Source organism: Nuphar pumila, chromosome 16 (assembly GCF_984573655.1).
Source record: "Nuphar pumila chromosome 16, dmNupPumi1.hap1.1, whole genome shotgun sequence".
Lineage (NCBI taxonomy): Eukaryota > Viridiplantae > Streptophyta > Magnoliopsida > Nymphaeales > Nymphaeaceae > Nuphar > Nuphar pumila.
The window spans coordinates 77254109-77272620 of NC_143264.1; the positions used below are offsets into that span (position 1 = coordinate 77254109).

The 18512-nt window shown below is 36.2% G+C and overlaps 1 protein-coding gene across 5 annotated transcripts; it reads left to right on the top strand.

Moving 5' to 3' along the window:
- Nucleotides 1-7285: 7285 nt before the first annotated feature.
- On the top strand, nt 7286-14586 carry LOC149813710 (U1 small nuclear ribonucleoprotein 70 kDa-like). 5 transcript variants are annotated; one of them, XM_089991618.1, is made up of 12 exons: nt 7286-7424; nt 7937-8076; nt 8201-8315; nt 8709-8788; nt 10310-10385; nt 10499-10563; nt 10673-10786; nt 11442-11523; nt 11632-11794; nt 13348-13425; nt 13519-14228; nt 14312-14586. In XM_089991618.1, the coding sequence occupies exons 2-11, from the start codon at nt 7978-7980 to the stop codon at nt 14177-14179; spliced, it is 1533 nt and encodes a 510-aa protein (XP_089847744.1). In that variant the 5' UTR covers nt 7286-7424; nt 7937-7977; the 3' UTR covers nt 14180-14228; nt 14312-14586. The 5 variants fall into 5 exon arrangements, with proteins under 5 accessions (XP_089847744.1, XP_089847742.1, XP_089847740.1 ...); XM_089991616.1 differs by having other exon boundaries at nt 7289-7424; nt 10673-10735; XM_089991614.1 differs by having other exon boundaries at nt 7289-7424; nt 7940-8076.
- The last annotated feature ends 3926 nt before the right edge of the window (nt 14587-18512 follow it).

Genomic DNA, 18512 nt, shown 5'->3' on the forward strand with positions numbered 1-18512 from the left:
CAAAAATCAAGGTTTTGAGATTGATTATGAATCTCAAAATTCGATTTTCTCTTTTGAATTCAAATCTGGAATTCCAAGTCCAATCTCCATTTAGGATTCCAGACTTCGAATCCAACTCCATTTTGGATTCTAGACTTCGGATCCAATTCCATTTAGGATTCCAGATTTTGAATTCAATTCCATTTAGGATTCCAGGCTTTGGATCCAACTCCATTTTGGATTTCAGACTTCGGATCCAATTCCATTTAGAATTCCAGATTTCAGATCAAAATTCTATTCCAGATTTAGAATCCAGTGTCGTTTTCAATTCTCATTTCGAAAGCCGATTTCAAATCTATTTCTCAAGTCTAAATTCAAATTCAACTCCTGTTTTAGGTTCTAAATTCAAAATTTCCTTCTTCAAAATCGATTCTTGAAAATTGATCCAAATTCAAAGTCCATTCTGACTTTGAAAATTTAAATTCTCTTTCAAAATTTCCTCTCAAGTTTGAATCCTAGGTTCAAAAGTCAAAGTTCATTCTAACTTTGAAAATTTATCTTCACTTCAATAATTTTTCTCAATTTTAAAATCTCTTTTTTTGCTTATTTCTTCAAATCAAAAATCCATTTTCCAAAACTATGATTATTCCAAGACTTGGAATTTCAAGTCTCTTCTTCCAGATCTATTTCAAAATTCTAAGTTAGACTCAAAATCTAACTTCTTCAAATCAATTTCAACTCTTTGAATTATTTCTTCACTACATTATCAAGTTTATTTTAGAATCACTTGGAAAATCCCAAATTTCCAAATTGTTTTCTCAAAAGCATACATTTCTGCATTTGCATTGCACAAGTATGATTCTTTGTGCATTTTAGACTTAGAATAAATTCTTAGACAATATTTAGGCAAAGCAAAAGGCATAAAATTTGATCCTTAGTTCGATAACCCCTTGTAAAGGCACCAGGAACGGTTGAACTTTGTACCGACGAGCGAGCCCCGTCTCCCTTTTCCCGCAAATATTTCAAAATGGAGGCGAGTAATCTTTTAAAATCTTTTCAAAATTAAGGTCAAGTGAGACCTTCGCAAAAGAGTTCCTCTCTCTTCTTTTTTTTCTTTTCTTTTCTCTCTTCTTTTCTGTCTTTTATTTCTACTTCAAAAAGGGAAATAGAGGCTAGAAAGGGAAAGAGAAGGAAAAGAGAGGGAACACAAGAGTGAAAATTTTTTGCGATGATCACAGGGCAATGAAGGAACGAACACATGATTACCCCATGATCTTTCAATACGAACTTGAAGACTAGCATGGGGACGATGATGACATCGATTTGTCATCCATGGTACATGCTTGCAATGATGAGGATGTAGTTACTGCGAACCTCCAGTTTGCAAGCAATCCCTCTGCAAAGAGAGCCATTGAGGAACTTGGTGCGATGAGTTTGAATCATGTAAGGACTAAAAGTGGAGCGGATGACCAGTTGACTCTTGCATTGGCTGAAAACCGCATGCAGAAGGAGATGCTTCAAGTAAAAGAGACCATTATACGAACTCAAGCTGGCCTTATCGCTAACAATTATAAGGTCCACAACAATGACTTTCATCTTCGATTGTGTGTATATATATATATATATATATATATATATATATATATATATATATATATAACAATGATTCATTATAAATCCTTGGATGCAAATTTGACATATTATTGAATGTAAATATGACTTATTTTTTTAAATTTTTAATGTTGTTGATATTATTTTAATATTCGATGTTTGTATATTATGTTTTGTAAGTTATTGATGTTATGTATATTATGTTTTATAAGTTTTGGATGTTCTGTATAATATTAATTGTAAGTTATAGATGTTTTGTAAGTTCTGGATGTTCTTTAAATATGTTTGTATGTTTAACTTCATTCTAGGTTTAATTTGAATTTAGCAGTTGAACTTGAATATAACATGTGAATTGTGTAAAATGCTATGAATTTAAATTGAGCAGATGAATTTGAATGAAATATGTAAATGTTGTAAATTTGAATTAAGCAGGTAAAACTATAAATTTATGCTAAAGAAAAAAATCACAAAAAAGATTTATGAAAAATGACCAATATTTGTTCTACTATTCACAAATATTGGTCCTATTGTTCACAAATTATTTTTTGTGGACTTCATCATCCTCACGAATATTTGTTATTTTTCATTATTTTTTTTACGAACTTTTTATCCTCTCAAATATTTGTTATTTTTTGCAAATCTTTTTTTGAGGCCTTCATCATTCTTGCAAATCAGAACATGCATAACTTTTACAAATTCAAATTTAAAGAACAAAGATCAATAACCATCAATAAAAATATTAGTTATTTTTTTTGTAATTTTTGTTGTTGTCTTTCTCATCCTCGCAAATGGCCTAGTGTTCACAAATTATTTTTTTTAGACTTCTTCATCCTCATAAATATTTGTTATTTTTATGAATCTTTTCTTCGAACTTCATCGTTGTCATAAATATTTGTTATTTTTTGTAAATCTTTTTTCACAGACTTCCTCATCCTAGCAAATTAGAACATCCAAAACTTTTTGAAATTTAAATTTACAGCTAGATAAAAAAGATCAATACATTGACATAATTCAAATTCAAATTTACAAATTTATAAATTTACATCCAAACTTATAAATACAAATTCAAATTTATAATATTTACATAATTCAATCAAAGACATTTCAATGACTTAATTATTTACAATGACCAATACATTTTGCGTCTGTCCTTGATACAAAATTGAAATAAAGTTAAACATACAAACTTGTTTAAGGAATATCCAAAACTTATAAAAATATAATATATAGAACATTCAAAACTTATAATTAATAATATAAAAAACATCGAATATTAAAAGAACTACAATTTAGAAAACATCAATTTTTTTATCAAATTTATATTAAGTAATCTATCAAATTTGTATCCAATATTTTATGATAGTAGTCAACGTATAGTCCCCAAAATTGTCCAGAACTCAACTTTTGATGTCTCGTCCTTCGACATCTCATTGTCTCACGTCTCGTCCCTTGACTTTTGTTTGCATTTGGGATAATTTTTGTTTCATTGCAGTCCTTTCAGGTTTTTTGCCACATCCTCAACCTTCTTTTTGGCATACTCTGAAGTCATATTCTTCCTCATGAGTTTATAGAATTAAATTATACACTTTTTGATTTCTCTTATATCGTTATAAAAAAAGGTTATTAGCAAACAATTAACTATAGATTATTAAAAAAAACTTAATAGAATAGCACATATAAACACATACCTGTGTAAAGTTAAATTCATTGTTTTTGCCCAAGTACTGCATGTACATGTATAAATTGAGTTAACAAAAGATGCAAATCACTCATTTTCTTGTTAAGGAATATCGTGTATGGGGGTAGGCCATCTAATCGGCATAACAGTCGTAGCCAAACCATGCTGCAAAAAAAAACAAACCTGCAATGCCAAAATTAAACCTACCGATTACAGGAAAAAAATAAGTATATTATTGAATAAATAATGTTATCGCACTATATTTTTAATGTTCTTATCTGCATTAATTGTAGACTCAATCAAATTGTAAACCCTAAACTCTCTCGCATTCATATCAAATTTCAAAAGAACCTAGTGTTGGTTGCTCCAATTGATAAGAATTAAGATATGCAACATAAATCAAGTTTAAAATCATTATGCACACACGAATTTATGTTTTGTAAGTATGAAAAATTATATAGCAGATACCTTGTCAGCTTCAAAGAAAGGATACGACAATTCACCAATCTCCAAGAAGGAATGAGTTCTATCTTGCATGACTTTAGTTTCAACCAATTACCGTGAACAATTAATGCATACCAGTTAGTTTCTCTTAGTCAATAGAGAAACAACAAAAACCTCGCTTTAGATATTCACAGAGAAATAGGTGGTAAGGTAAATGGTCATTGACAGTTCCATTATGTTTGGCATGTCCTTCTTGTGAGTCACTTGGAGTCTTTCTATGAATATTGATAGATGCTACATAAGAGCAATATGCAATAAATTATTGTTATATTCAAATAAATGTACATACAAATAGAACAAAAAAATAAACAAATGTGCAAACCTAACACTTACGTCACTTGCCAACAAAGTTTTTTCATAAAATTCATGCTCTTTCAATTCTGGTGGCTCTTTGCTTTCTATGCCAATAACTTGTTTTCCTCACCGATTGGAAAATAAATATAAATACATACATAAAATTGTACAACGGGTTGTATACATGCATAACTTAGGACATTGATTATACCTCAGACACTACAACTGGGTCCTTGCTTGAGGTTGAGGTGAGGGTTTGAATTCATTTTTAGTGCCATGTTTCTCTTTATGTTTATAAGTAGTCATCGCGAACTACCTAAGATACTGTAAAAAAACTCTAAATATAGTAAAAACTACATAATAAAATTGGTGAAAACATATAAAAAAATATTTACAACAACTAAACACAAATATACATATGACTATTAAATGCTTATATCTACAAACAAAATAAAAAGTTCGGAATGAAATAACACAAATACACGAGTAGGGATGGCAGTTGACCAAGGGAAAACGGTGCCCCACCCCACTTCACCCCATTTGAACATGAAACGGGGATAACAGCGGGGATGAAGGTTAAAATCAAAACCCGTGCGGGGATGGACTTACGCTTTCTCCCTCCCGTCCCCTCCCCATCCCTGATCTCTGTTAGTAAAATAACTAAAATAGCTTTAAGAATGGCAGTGGACCAGGGAGAAACAGAGCCCCACCCTGCCTTGCCCCATTTGGACGGGGGATGGAGGTCACGAAACAGGGATGGAGGTTAAAATCAAAACATGTGCAAGGATGAAGATGTGGATGGAGGGCAAAATTTTGAGATGGGGCGAGGGTGGAGACCTTGTTCCCCGCCTCCGCCTCGGTCCACTGCCATCCATATACGCAAGGAGCTATGAAACTCACCTTTCGACCTAACCTGAAAACTCAATGTGAAGGATACCACAACCTCGTCGGAATGCAACAATTTTTTTTATGAGAATCGCCACAAACGAAACAAGAAAATACTGAGGGTTCTAGAGGAAAAAGAATTAGGGTTCTTTCTAGAAACAAGATAGAAAAAAATAAAATAAAAATAAAAATAAATAAATTTATATATGATTCAATGAGTATGTAGATTTCATGAAACTTTGTAACATATTATATTTGCAGATCGCCACTTGCAAATCTTATCAGTTACTTGAATGAGATCTGCACGGTCCTATGTGAACTTCGTACTATATATGCGAATTTAGAAAAATATTTGCAAAGTTTCTAAGATTTCCGTTACTGGAATATCACATGCTTGGTTATGTGAACTTCATATATATATATACAAATTTAATGAAATATTTGTGAAGTTACATGTTTCGGTTACTAGAAGTTCGCATGTTTTGTCATGCGAACTTCGTATAATATATGCAAATTTTATGATTTTTTTTAAAACTTCGAGATGTTTGAGGAACAACATGTTCGCAAATTTATTTAGGAGAACTTTGTGAGGTTCACAAAAACATTGTGCAAATCTACCTTTAAGTGAGAGAGTCTGATACCCGGAGAGTGTCTATGCAAAGGTTAAAGTGGTCCTTTTAACGATAAACATTTATGGTTTTGGACATTGAGCTGATTTTAAAAAAAATATACGAGTTTTCAGAAAATATGTTATTTTTGTTTTACATTATGATAATTTTGCATTTCAAGAACTATCAAATCCTTGGTGATTTTGAAGGGATATCCCCATAATGTATGTCAGTATAACTTGTGGAATGGTTTTGGAAATTGAATCACGTTCAGTGTGCTTGGGTAAATGAAGATCCAAATTTCTGTGCTTGCACCATTGCTCGATGGTATTTTATGGAATGAGATAGGGCATGGAAAGATAAACGTCGAGACTTTATCTGATATGTAATTATTCTCTAATCATTGTACTCTGGTAGTAGTCTGCCTAACCCCAACTTGCCAATAAAAAAAAACAATCGGTTCTGAATAGGTATTAGATCCCTCCATTTATGGAATTCAATTCATGTAGAGAAAACTGCAGCAGGAGCAAGTTCTGCTCAAACAGGAAGAGCTGGAGCGGATATCACGATTCAAAATTTCAAGCGGGTCAGATGATTGGATCTGAATCCATTTAGTAGGACCCTCGTTGGAGTTACAGTGTATGGACTTTGGAGCCCTCTGAAATTAAGAAAGGAAAGGAAAGACTATGCTGATGGTAAGGGGACCACAAGAGTTTTACCAACTGGAGACCAGCCAATGTGCCGTCGGTGATTGAACTGTTTCTTCCTTAGATTATCTAAAAAAAAGGGTCAACCAGGACTAGATTGTTCAGCCATGAACTTTCAGGTAGGGGTGGCAAAATCTGACACGACCCGCCAACCCGCTTCTTAGGCGGGTTCGGGTTTAGCTTAAACGGGTTCGTGTCGTAAATGGGTCGACCCACCTAACCCGTTTATTAAACGGGTCGGGTTCGTGTTAGGGGTATGCCAACCCGGCTGACCCATTTAATAAACAGGTTAGGCAGGCGGGTCAACCCGTTTACCTGAACCCAACCCGCCAACCCGCCCGCCAATCCACCCGCTAACACAACCCGACCCGCCAACCCGTTTACCCGACCCGACCCGTTTATTAAACGGGTTAACTGTGTCGTGTCGGGTTACCCGTTTAATAAATGGGTCGGGTTTGTGTTTGCCACAGCCGACCCGTTTAATAAACAGGTCGGGTTCATGTTGAGGTATGCTGACCCGCCAACCCGCCGACCCAACCTGGGTGCCACCCCTACTTTCAGGGCCTAGAGACTTCTAGGGATACGTGATGGGCCTAGTCAGCCTCATCCAATCCAGAGGAAAGGGTCTACTTTAATGCTAGGGATGCAAATGGGTTGGATTCATGATGGAGGCTTTGATATTTTAGCTGTTCTCAAACCAACCGAATCTGACTTCCTCATGTATTTAGCTGTTTCAGATCCGACCCGTTTGCATCGACCAAAATGAGTTCGGGTCAGGTAAAGGATACCTCCAGTTACCATCAAGTGCTTGGGAGGATCCTGTTAGGGTTGGTAAACAAAGCGAACGCACCGAACAGGGGGCTGCTCGGACTCTAGCTCATCTGACTTATGCAAGATGAGCTGAGCTCGAGTGACCCAAATCCATTAATTATTATTCGGGTCGGCTATTGTAGATCCATCTTCAAGTTGGTCCGAGTCTAAACCCTATTTATTCATATAACGATAAGCAGGATTTTATCGACGTATTTCAACCACGCGGAACGCCCCCCTTTGGTTTCGTTTTAGGGTTAGGGTTTTCCATCGAGGGTTCGTCTAGCCGTCGCCGGTGCCGGAATCGCGACGGATCATCACCAGACTGGTCTCATTCCGCCGGAGAAGGTCTCTCTCTCTCTCCTAATCGTGTATATACAAATGAATGTCTTTTTCTTCCTATCGTCGACTGGAATGACGGATCGATTGCATGTACTATCCGGGCGATTGAAGAAAATCGTGGTTTTAGATGTGATTAGGATTTTTTCGACTTTTCGTTTGACGGTGGTGCTCAAAATGGTATCACACGCGCATGTGAAAGTGATTCTTTGTTCTGTCTTTAGATTTGCATGATGAGATTTAGATTATATTGTCTCAGTTTTTTTGTGATTCTAATCGAGAGTTTTGGAGGTTAGGTGCCAGCTATATATTTCCTTTTTCTTTTAAAAAATAATTTCCCTATTTTTGTGAATTTTTTTCTGGTTGTCTGATTTTTAAATTCAGAAATTTGGTTATTCATCAATTCAGGTCCTGTGTTTTTGATACACACAAAAGTAATACGATCTCTCCCTGCAGCAGTCACGGAGAATAGTTGGCTGGGAAAGAATCGCCGTTTCACTTGTTCTTTTTTTTTTCTGTAGTAGACTGTCTTTTCCATTTCGAATATCTCTTCCTGCGGATCATGGGGGATTACAATGATGCCTTCATGCGAGGGAAGGATGCGGCGGTTCAGGCTCGGACCAAGGCGCAGAATCGAGCAACCGTCTTGCAGCTGAAACTTGTACGTTGTTTTCATCAAACCACAATATTTTGCTGTTCTTTTTCCTCTTTTTGTTTGGGTTGGTCCCTTTGTTTCCGTTCCTGGGGATTGATGATTCGTTGGCCTCTTTCACGCGTGTTCATAGATCGGACAAAGTCATCCGACAGGCCTCACAACCAATCTTCTTAAGCTTTTCCAACCAAGGCCACCTTTGGAATATAAGCCACCACCTGAGAAAAGGAAATGCCTTCCATATTCAGGTAGCCTTATTTCTGAATTTTAGGTTTGGAAATGGTGGTTTGACATGAATATCTTTCATTGGTTTTTATCTACATCAAATCCTTCTATCATTCTTTTCTATTGCTGAATGATGGTTTGGTTAGTTCTTGTGCATTAAGCCACCATTATTTTGTTGTTGGTTTTGTTCCTCCTATATAATCAGGAGTTGTTAGTCCCTTTTGTTTCTTTGTTTGTCACTTATTCAAAGATTCGAAAAAGAAAAATTTCTACTATGCTACTTGTTTGTGAAGATAATCTTGCTATATTTCTTCTTTCTTTGGTTCTTTCTTTTTCTTCTCTTGTTGCTGTGAAATTTTATTATGGTATGTTGCTGTCACGTGGATGCTGAAACCACATTCTTTCTTCATTGTCAGGCATTTCACAATTCGTAAGTGAGTTTGCTAAACCAGGGGAACCTGAGTATGCCCCACCTGTGGTGGAAGCTGAAACACCGGTAAGATGCTCTTGTTTCAGACCACGTCTTCTGTACTTGATTAATTGTTAACTGGTACTTATGCTAAGTTGGTAATAACTAATCTGGAAGCTTCATTAGCTCCTGTTTGTTTCTTGCTCTATTATTTGTCTAATGGTGGGATGGGTTCATCGTGTATTATATTTACAAGTCATTGTTATCACATGCTTCTAGAATTGGGTTATTACCAGTTTGTCTTCGGCATGGTTCTGCTTCCTTTCTGTGCTTATAATTAACTTCTATAATTATTATTATTATATAATGCATGCTTAGTTTTTGCCGTCCTAAATTCATCACTGGTTAGCTGAATTTTTCTGTTTGTGTGTTGATTTGTTAGGTTGGTCGTGGTTTTGAGAAATTTTGCTGAACTGCACTTGAACCAGCACACACATCTCTACCTGCATTTGAGCGGCAAGAATTTGAGAAATATGAGTTTTTGTTTTTCTTTATGTTTTTTTACCTTTTTATTCTTTTAACTATCATCTTCACATCTGGGAACATGTAGACTACACACACATATTTGTTTACTTATTTTATTTTGCTGACTCAAATGATTTTTACTACATATTAGCCTTTGATATAATGCTGATGAATATAATAACACTTGTTAAGAATGGATTGGAAAGTAAAGGTTGTCTCATAATTACCAAATGTGAAGAAAATGCAAATGAGAGAAGTGCTCTTTTTACCATTGTATATGGATTATTACATTTTGTTCTCTATTTCTTCTTCATTTCAATGTATGCCATGGTTGTCATTCTTGGAACTCTTGAATTGCAACACCCGACTCAGTGACCCGGACAAGTGTAAAAATATATTTTGTAAAGCACAATGTTTTTCAAAGAGTATATTCACTTAAAATATGGATTTATTGTATACATATGCATATATTTATGTAATATAATATAATATAACATCGTATATTATAAGACCCGGTTGGCTCAGCTGAGTCAATGTCGTGACCGTCTGTGTTCGGTGCTAACCGAGTCAAGCTCATTTCCTAACTCAGTTTAGCTGCCGATGCAAGGAAATTCAGCTGAGTCACGCATTGACTCACTGAGTTGCCAACTATGATGTATGAACCACAAATTATGAAAGTGGCCTATGATCTTCAAAGTTCAAAGTATTTTTTTGACTGATGTACTGGATATTGTCTTCTTTTTTCCTATTGATTCAGTTTGGCTACTCTTGAAAACCAATTTGATAGGTATTGACAGAAATCTTGCAAATGAAGCAGTCAGGGGGATTTCTTTTTGACAGGAGTCGCTAAAACTGAGTTGGATTTCATATTCATGTAACTAGGGATGTTTTTCTATATGCCATTGAATCTCCTGTTTGTGTGCTACATGGCATTATCTGAAGCTGTTGGTCTTGTGGAAATGGGTTGTATGTATCATTAAATTGCGTAAATGTCATGATAAAAAATTATATGCATCTAGGTAGACAATCTGTAGCCTGTAATGATTTGTCTGGACATTTAATGCCAACTTTCTTGTTCAATAGACACAAAGAAGAGCAAGAATCCATAGACAGAGATTGGAAAAGGGCGCCCTAAAGGCTGCTACAGAGATTCAAAAATGTAAATGGTGTACATTTTTTATATGTTCTATTTTTTCATGATGTTTTAACTTTAAATAGACCTAACCCAACTGTATCTTTTAACTTTTTTTTTTCAATCTTTCTCTAATATAGATGATCCATCAAAGGACCCCAATGTATCAGGCGATCCTTACAAGACATTGTTTGTGGCTAGGCTTGTAAGTTCTTTACTGCTGCTTGAAGTATTTGTGTCAAATTTTCAACTTTTAACTTGTTTGTTAAATTTGAATATGCAATTAAGTGCTCTTTTGTGTGTTTCCTATCCAGAGCTATGAGACGACTGAGCATCGAATCAAAAGGGAGTTTGAGGCCTATGGGCCAATTAAACGGGTAGGTATTATGAGCAATCCCGAGGGGCTCGGGTGTTTGCTCTTGACTTGGGTAAGAGGTTCAGTCAACATGCTTTGATTTTGGTTTTTTTAAAAGATCTAAATATTCTAAACCTTTCTCTCTATCTTCAAGCTTTGAAAAGAGACTACTCAACCATCTTCCCATTTTAAAATTTCTTCATGGTGGGTAAACATGCAAAGGGTAAGATAGAATTTTCCTTTTTTTTTGCCACTAATGGCATTGTGGGTGTTTTTAATCTCAGTTCCTCATGCAAAATTCTATTTGATTTCCGAGGCCAATAGAAATCTGTTTCCACATCCAGAGGTATATTGGTATTGCTAGATTTCTTGTCATATTTCTTTTTGCTCTTTTACAAAATATCCCTGGTAAGGGGGTGGTTATTTTGATCCACATCTGGTAAATCGATCGCATGCCTCGATATTTCTGCCAACTCAATTACAATGATGGTGACACATCCTGCCTGGCGAAGCTGTACACCTTAAAAGGTGAGCACGGCTAGTGAGGCATAGTGCCTGTCTGCCGTGCCATTTAGGGTTTAGAGGTTTGAACATGTTTTAGGTTGTAAAAGTGAAACAATTTTAAATGGCTGGAATTGTTTTTTTTTGTTTTTTTGTTTTTCCTTTTCTCTTGTGCATTTGGTGATTATTTATGAATATTTCGAATTTGCTTGTCTTCACCCTGTCAGGTCCGTGTGGTTACTGACAAAGAGACAAACAAGCCTCGAGGCTATGCCTTCATTGAATACACACACACTCGGGACATGAAAAGTATGTTATCATTAAGGGAAAATGGACTCTCACTTCTACATGTGGCAGGACAATGAAATGATCCACCAATGAGAAAATAGTGTGCTTACGAAACTTTTTGCTATGCAGCTGCATATAAACAAGCAGATGGACGGAAAATTGATAATAGAAGAGTCCTTGTGGATGTAGAACGTGGTAGAACAGTTCCAAATTGGCGTCCACGTAGACTTGGCGGAGGACTAGGGTCGACCAGGATTGGAGGTGAAGAGGTGAATCAGAAGTATTCTGGCAGGTGATGGTATTTTCTGATTTTGTGCACGATTGAGTGAGGGTGTGGTGTACCTTGGTCTCAGATCTGTGTATTGTATCTTTTGTATGTACCCCAATACTGAGATCCAAGGTAAACAAATTCTGAATATCAGATCCACCCCAAAGGGTTGGACGAGATATTTGTGTAGCAGATGGCCCATGAACTGTTTCTATTTGAAGTCCTTAGACCTTTCCACTGCATCTGTTAAATCGTTCATAAGATATTATGTCAATGCATGTGTGTGCCATGTTATGTCATGTTTCTGCTTGGTTTGCAACTAGACTTTAAGGCTAGGATCTCCAAATAGCGTGAGAGTTGAGATTGTTCAATTTAAGTGGAAGATATCTCATCTGCATATTTCATCAGGAAATTACTTTGTACTTTTGTCTTGGGCTGAAAAAAATGCTTATAAGGAGCCAGGAAGCTTCCTGTTGGCATAGAATTGCTTCACAGTTATAAATCATTGGTGATGCATGCATATGTAACAATCTTACTACTTGGTATCAGGGGAGGGCAGAACTGATGCAAAGCACATGCGACTAGGGTTTTTGAAACTTGAAAACATTCATGAAATTTATTCTTGTGGCTTCATAATATTAAAGCATGTCAGCATATCAACCTGTACTGTATGATAGAGGTTGTGCAGAAATTCAGTTTTTTTTAAAAGCAAGGTTGTTTTTACTCCATTTTTGCACAAGAATATGATTGAAATAGCATCCATCCTTCCTAGATTTTCTAGGATATTTCTTGATTTTGCCCTAATTCACCACAAAATATGTTTAATTATTTGCGGAAGCTCAATCCATGCTACAATCTGACATTTAATCTTCCAAAATCTTGTGGGGAAGCTTGGTCCATGCTCGAACAGGCTTCTCGCTTTCCTTCTTTCCAAATACAAAAATTGGCTGGTTAGGTTATAAGACCCTGGCATAAAATTTTCGTCATGCAAGATCCTATCATCAGGGAATTGCTCTCATCTATTGGGGTGTGCTATGGGCTTTTATGTGATGATTCTGTCTAAATCCATGGGATTCCAGTTCAGAGGGTTACCTTGCATTGTCTGGATGAATGTTGCTGCTAGCTTTCCCTTTCTGTCATTCATGCAATTTTGGTTGTTTTTCCTAATCTAGGTTGATATTCTTGGCTGGATATGTAGTTCAGCCTGATATTGATTATGACTGCTTTATCGTTTCCCTCTAAAAATTGGATCTCTCTCTCTCTCTCTCTCGTGTTTGCTCACACACACACACACACGTATTGGTGCTGCAATTCCTAAAATCATCCATAATAATTCTTTGCTTTAGAGTCCAGACACTTCTTTGTCATAATTTAGTATTTTTCTACTGCAATTCCTAAATAAATTTGTGTTATTCTTTTCTTAGCACATCCATGAAATTTCCTCATCCTTTTTGTATCTGGTATATTCAATTCAGTCTTATTGTTTATGGGAATGATATTATGCTTGTTTGAGAGGAAGACAATGTACAATTTATTATTTGTGCACATTGTATGATATAACTCGAGTTCATAAACAGGGAGCCTCAACCGATATCAGCAGGAGGACCTCGGCAATCAGAGGAGCCCAGAGCTCGGGAAGATCGCCACTTGGATAGGTGAAACATGATATCTTTTTAGTTCTTGCAGTGGGGTTTTATTTTGTGATGATAATTGTATTTTGATTGCTAATGATTTATAACAACAATCAGGGAGAGGGAAATGTCTCGTGAAAGGGGGAGGGATAGAGAGCGAGAAGGGGAGAAGTCTCGTGAGCGTTCGCATGAGAAGGGTAGAGATCGTGATGTGAGGGAAGACAGACATCACAGAGATCGTGACCGCAGAGACAGGGAGAGAGAGAGGGATCGTGGTCGTGATCATGATCGTGACCGGGACCGTGACCGTTCCCATTCCCACCGTGGTCGTGACCATGACCGTGGACGTGATCGTGTTAGGGATAAGGATCGAGATCGAGAACGTGATCGTGACCACAATCGTGATCAGGAACGCGAACGTTATCGAGAGAGGGACAGGGAATATGAGCATGGTGAGCTTGATCAGGATTATGAGCGATCCAGGTCGAGGGAAAATGATTACGGGCAACACACAGAACCGGAGCATGCGGATGAGAGGGAGATGGAGTCCAAGAATGTTGATCGTGAGCATGGCCGTGAGTGGTATGGACATGTCCAGCCTGGTGAGAGGTACGATCATGTCGAGAATGAGTATGGGCATGATCACAAAGAGCATGCTGAGCCTGGTCATGCTGATGAGCATGATCTTGATCATGAAAGATATGAGCAAGGGGAGTTCAAACAACATGAACGAGAGCACTCTCGTGATAAAGAACGAGAATATGACCTGGCTGATTAACCAGATTATGACCGCTAATTGGAAACTGTGGCATTCATGCTTGCTGTTGGTAAGTTCAACATCTCTCTCCCTCTCTCTGCTGTGGCTCATGCTACGTGTGTTCATCTTGTGCTTACAGTCGATTGGTTTCAGGTGCAGCACAATGTACTTGAGGACTGGTTCTGATAAAGTGGAGATGGTTATTTTCCTTTTTCTGGTTTGATCATGTTTTGGAAGACGGAATGTGATAAATTTGGGGATATTTTTTACCTTTTTGCAGATTATATGCGTACCGTCTGTTTTGAGTCTTTTGACTGTTCATCTTGTGATACTATATGCGTTGCTGTTGTCTGCTTTCCTGCTGAACTGAAACAGAATGCATGTTGATTATGTTCATCCATGTAATGAATGATGGTCTGGATTATTTTTTTGGTTCTTGCTAATACAACTTCATTCAGGTTTGGGTCTGGACCGTAGTAAAATGTTCTCACTTTGCAGGGATGGGAACATAAGCCGATATGCCCAATTATGCTGTGACCTGTGGGATACAAAAACTTAGAATTTTTTTGAGAAAAGAGTGATTTCTACTCTTTAGTTCAGTAGCTACATTAGTAGACAAATAAAGCCGAAAATCATATGTGGGTTGTGTTGACCCAATCTGAAATCATGGATGGATTCAGCATAATCCACATGTTATGAACCAGCCCTTGGATCATATGTTTTTGAAGAAAAAAACATGACTTTACTAGCCCTTGGATCATATGTTTTTGAAGAAAAAAACATGACTTTACTAGCTGAAAAAATATTGCACAATCTGGGCCATTGATTTTCAATGTTCATAAAATCATGCTTAAAACTTTTTTAAATCCCCGCACAAGGCCCAGCGTTCATTGGGGCGTTCACCCAATAGAGGTGGGCAGCTATCCTGAACACACTCTCTCTCGTGTGTGTGTGTGTGTGTATATATATATATATATATATGAGTGATGCGATATCTTCTAAACCATATATCTTTCATACTTCTTAAAAAAACGTATTTGTGCAAGTTTTTTGCTTAATCCAAACCTATAAATGTGTTTATCATTGCTTATTTACTAAAAACCATAATTTGGATTGAAACAATTTAACAGAACTCTTGATTTTTAGTTTATCAAGCTTTTCTGGTGCAATATATACTGGTGACTTTTTTTTATTGAGCTAAGAACATATCTAAACATAAAAAATGCTTAAATTAATACGTATTTTTTAGTAAATAAAGTGTAGAAATCAAATCTATGAGTTTAGATTGAACAAAAAACACATGCAAGTATAAAAAATACATACATGTCACTCTCTCTCTCTCTTTCCACACACACATATATATATATATATATATGAACTGAACATGTTAGGCTCTATTTCTCATTCTGCATCATAGGTTTTAAGTGTTTTATGATATATCTGAATTGTTAGATGTGTTTAGCATTCTTAATTTTAGTGGGAATCGACTCTTGGATCATGTTTTTTCGATGAAAAATATATTTTTATGAGCCAAGAAAAACTGGTACCTTCATAGCCATTGATTTTGGATCACCGGAAAAACCTGTATATAGGTTAGTTTCTGACGATCCAAAAGCCGATTCTCACTAAACAAAACCTATAGATCACATCTATGGTGTTAGACATGAGAAAAACATATTTAAAACTACTCTCTGTATATATATATATATACATGTGATACTCAGCTTTTGTAAAAGTTTGCTGCTTTTATAGTTCATGTCTCAATGACATGCTTGGTTCTCAAATAATTTGGTTGACCTTTGTTTATGCAAAACAAGGTGGTTACAATGCCCTCATTGTTGATTTGCAGGTATAAGATGAGTTGCCCAATAAAAAAAAGATAAATTGTCATTATATGCTTCAGGCGCGTATTTGAAATGCATCTAGATAAAGTAGGCGTTTGAATGTGATCACCTAAATGTTGGTATGCTTCTGCAAATAGGTGATATGCTTGGTGACTTCTTGTGAATTACAAAAAATACAATGATAACAGAAATGGAGCACAGTTGAGGTAACACTTGCTCTGAATGATAAAGGAGCAACAACGGCCCATCATTGTAATGAAAGCGAATTATCAAATATATATATAGAATGAGAGCTTTACAATTCACTTTGGCACAAAATTTCTACCTGGGAATTTCAGTGACCAGAATAACTCACAGTTATCATGTCCTTAGATTCTTAGTAACCGTCGCTAATAAGGATTCTTTTTTAGCTATGAGCAGAGAAATTCTGTTTTTTGAAAGAAAGCGGAGAAATTCTGTTGTAAATTAAAAACTTTGCTTTTGTGAGAATACCAAATGTGTCTACATTTATTTATTTAAAACAAGAATGTAAAAAAAGAAATTTAGACAATTAATTTTTTTCATTAGAATTGCCATGAAATTTGATATTCTGAAATGATCACAATTTATTGAATTCTATTATTTAGCAAATTGTTAGGGTAAAGGTGCAATAAATTGGGTATATCATATATGTTTGTCAGCATAGATCATGATGCCACTTAATTTTCATCCAGGTCACAAAGATGCGTACACGAATTGTGGCTGATGCGAGTTCATGACACCAATTTTTTCAAAAAAATAATACGCATCCATACTAACTTTTCATTATTTAATTGATTAATGATATTTCCTGATGTTTTAATATGTAAATTATATTTATTAAATGTTACAAAAAACCCTAAAAATTTATCAAAATAGTACAATACGGTCTACGTCTCATAGTCATGTCATGTATCTCTGTATCATGTGATCATGTTGTGCACTAGATTTAGATAGGACCAAAGATGCCGTGTCCCTGTGACATAAATTTGCGCAATGACTTTTCAATAGGATCTTATGTTTCAAAGACCAACAATCTTAACGTCTCCCCTTGATCAATAACAAGAATAACTATCACCACCAACAAGTAGCTTCAAATTTAGAGCAGCTACCGACTGTGGAGTGAAGATAAGTAGAAGCACTAAAGAGAGACATCAGAGTTCAGGATCTTGGCCACCTTAGCTTTGAACGAGCACGATCAATGTGGAGATGCACAAAAATACAAACAGCACTCTATTTTAATGTAGTTCGAATCTGAATAATCTTTCATCCACGAAACCCCTCACCACAACACTCACAAATTGTGAGGGTTGTCCTCCATTGATGTCTTTATATAGTGTTTACAAGACAAGCCTCGTAGCATGGCTCTCGAAGAGTACAAGTAGAAGAGGAGGACGATTTTGGAGAGTCCTTGTCTGACCCTCTTGAATTTATAAGAGTCCCGATGAGACATTTTCTATTATCTCCTTGATCAGTGACTCTTATTTCCTTCAACTTTTTTTGATCTAGGAGTCTTGCTTTCTTGGATTCCTTACTTGAGAGGACTTCTTCATTGCCAATTGTTTAACAATTGGATTGAAAGTTTCAAAATAATCAACACCTTCTTCTTGGTAAAAACCTTTAGCAACAAGGCGGGCCTTTGTACTGTTCAAGAGAATTATCAGCATTCCTTTTAATACGACAAATTCACTTACAATCAATAAGATTTTGGAAAGAATCAGGAGGAACGAGATTCCAAGTGCCATTCTTTAGCAAGAAGGAAAAACTCTGTGTGCATGACATCACACAAATGTGAATAGGATTGAGCTTGTTTAAAGGTTGAAGGCTCAACGTTGGTAATAAGTTCAGACAAAAGAACAATGAGTAAGTGATACTTGAAGGCTTGAAACAGTTTAGGCTTAACGGTGCCATCTTGGGCACACGTAATCATTGGGTGAGTGTGTTGAGGTAGAGGTGGCAAAGGGGAGAGGGCCGGGCTGGTTGGAATATGAAAGGGAGTAGTCCCGGCATCAGCCACAAGGAGAGTCCAGATCACTAGTGAGGGAGGAGGAGAGAGAAGATGCATCTCTGAAGTTGTGGTTCAAGGGAGCTACATACGGATGAGAAGCGACAACGAGTGGGACATAGATAAGGAGATTCATCTTGCAAGGTTTAGACACATGTTTTTGGCTTTTGAAATGAAATGATTCTTCATAAAAAATAACATGACAAGAGACAGTGACCTTTTGGTTCGTGGGATTTAGACACAAATAATTGTGGTGATTAGGACTATACCCTAAGAAAATATGATAGGAGGACTTGTTTAATTTGTGGTCTAGGTAAGGTTTAAGATAAGGATAACAATATATCTGAATTTTTTTTAAAATATGTAATTTGATGCTTGTGTGAATAGGACTTTAGGAGAAGACTTGAGTCTAAAGTTAGGTGTAGGTAGCTGATTAATCAGGTAAACCGGAATGAGAAAACTATAAGGCCAAAATTGGGTTGGGACA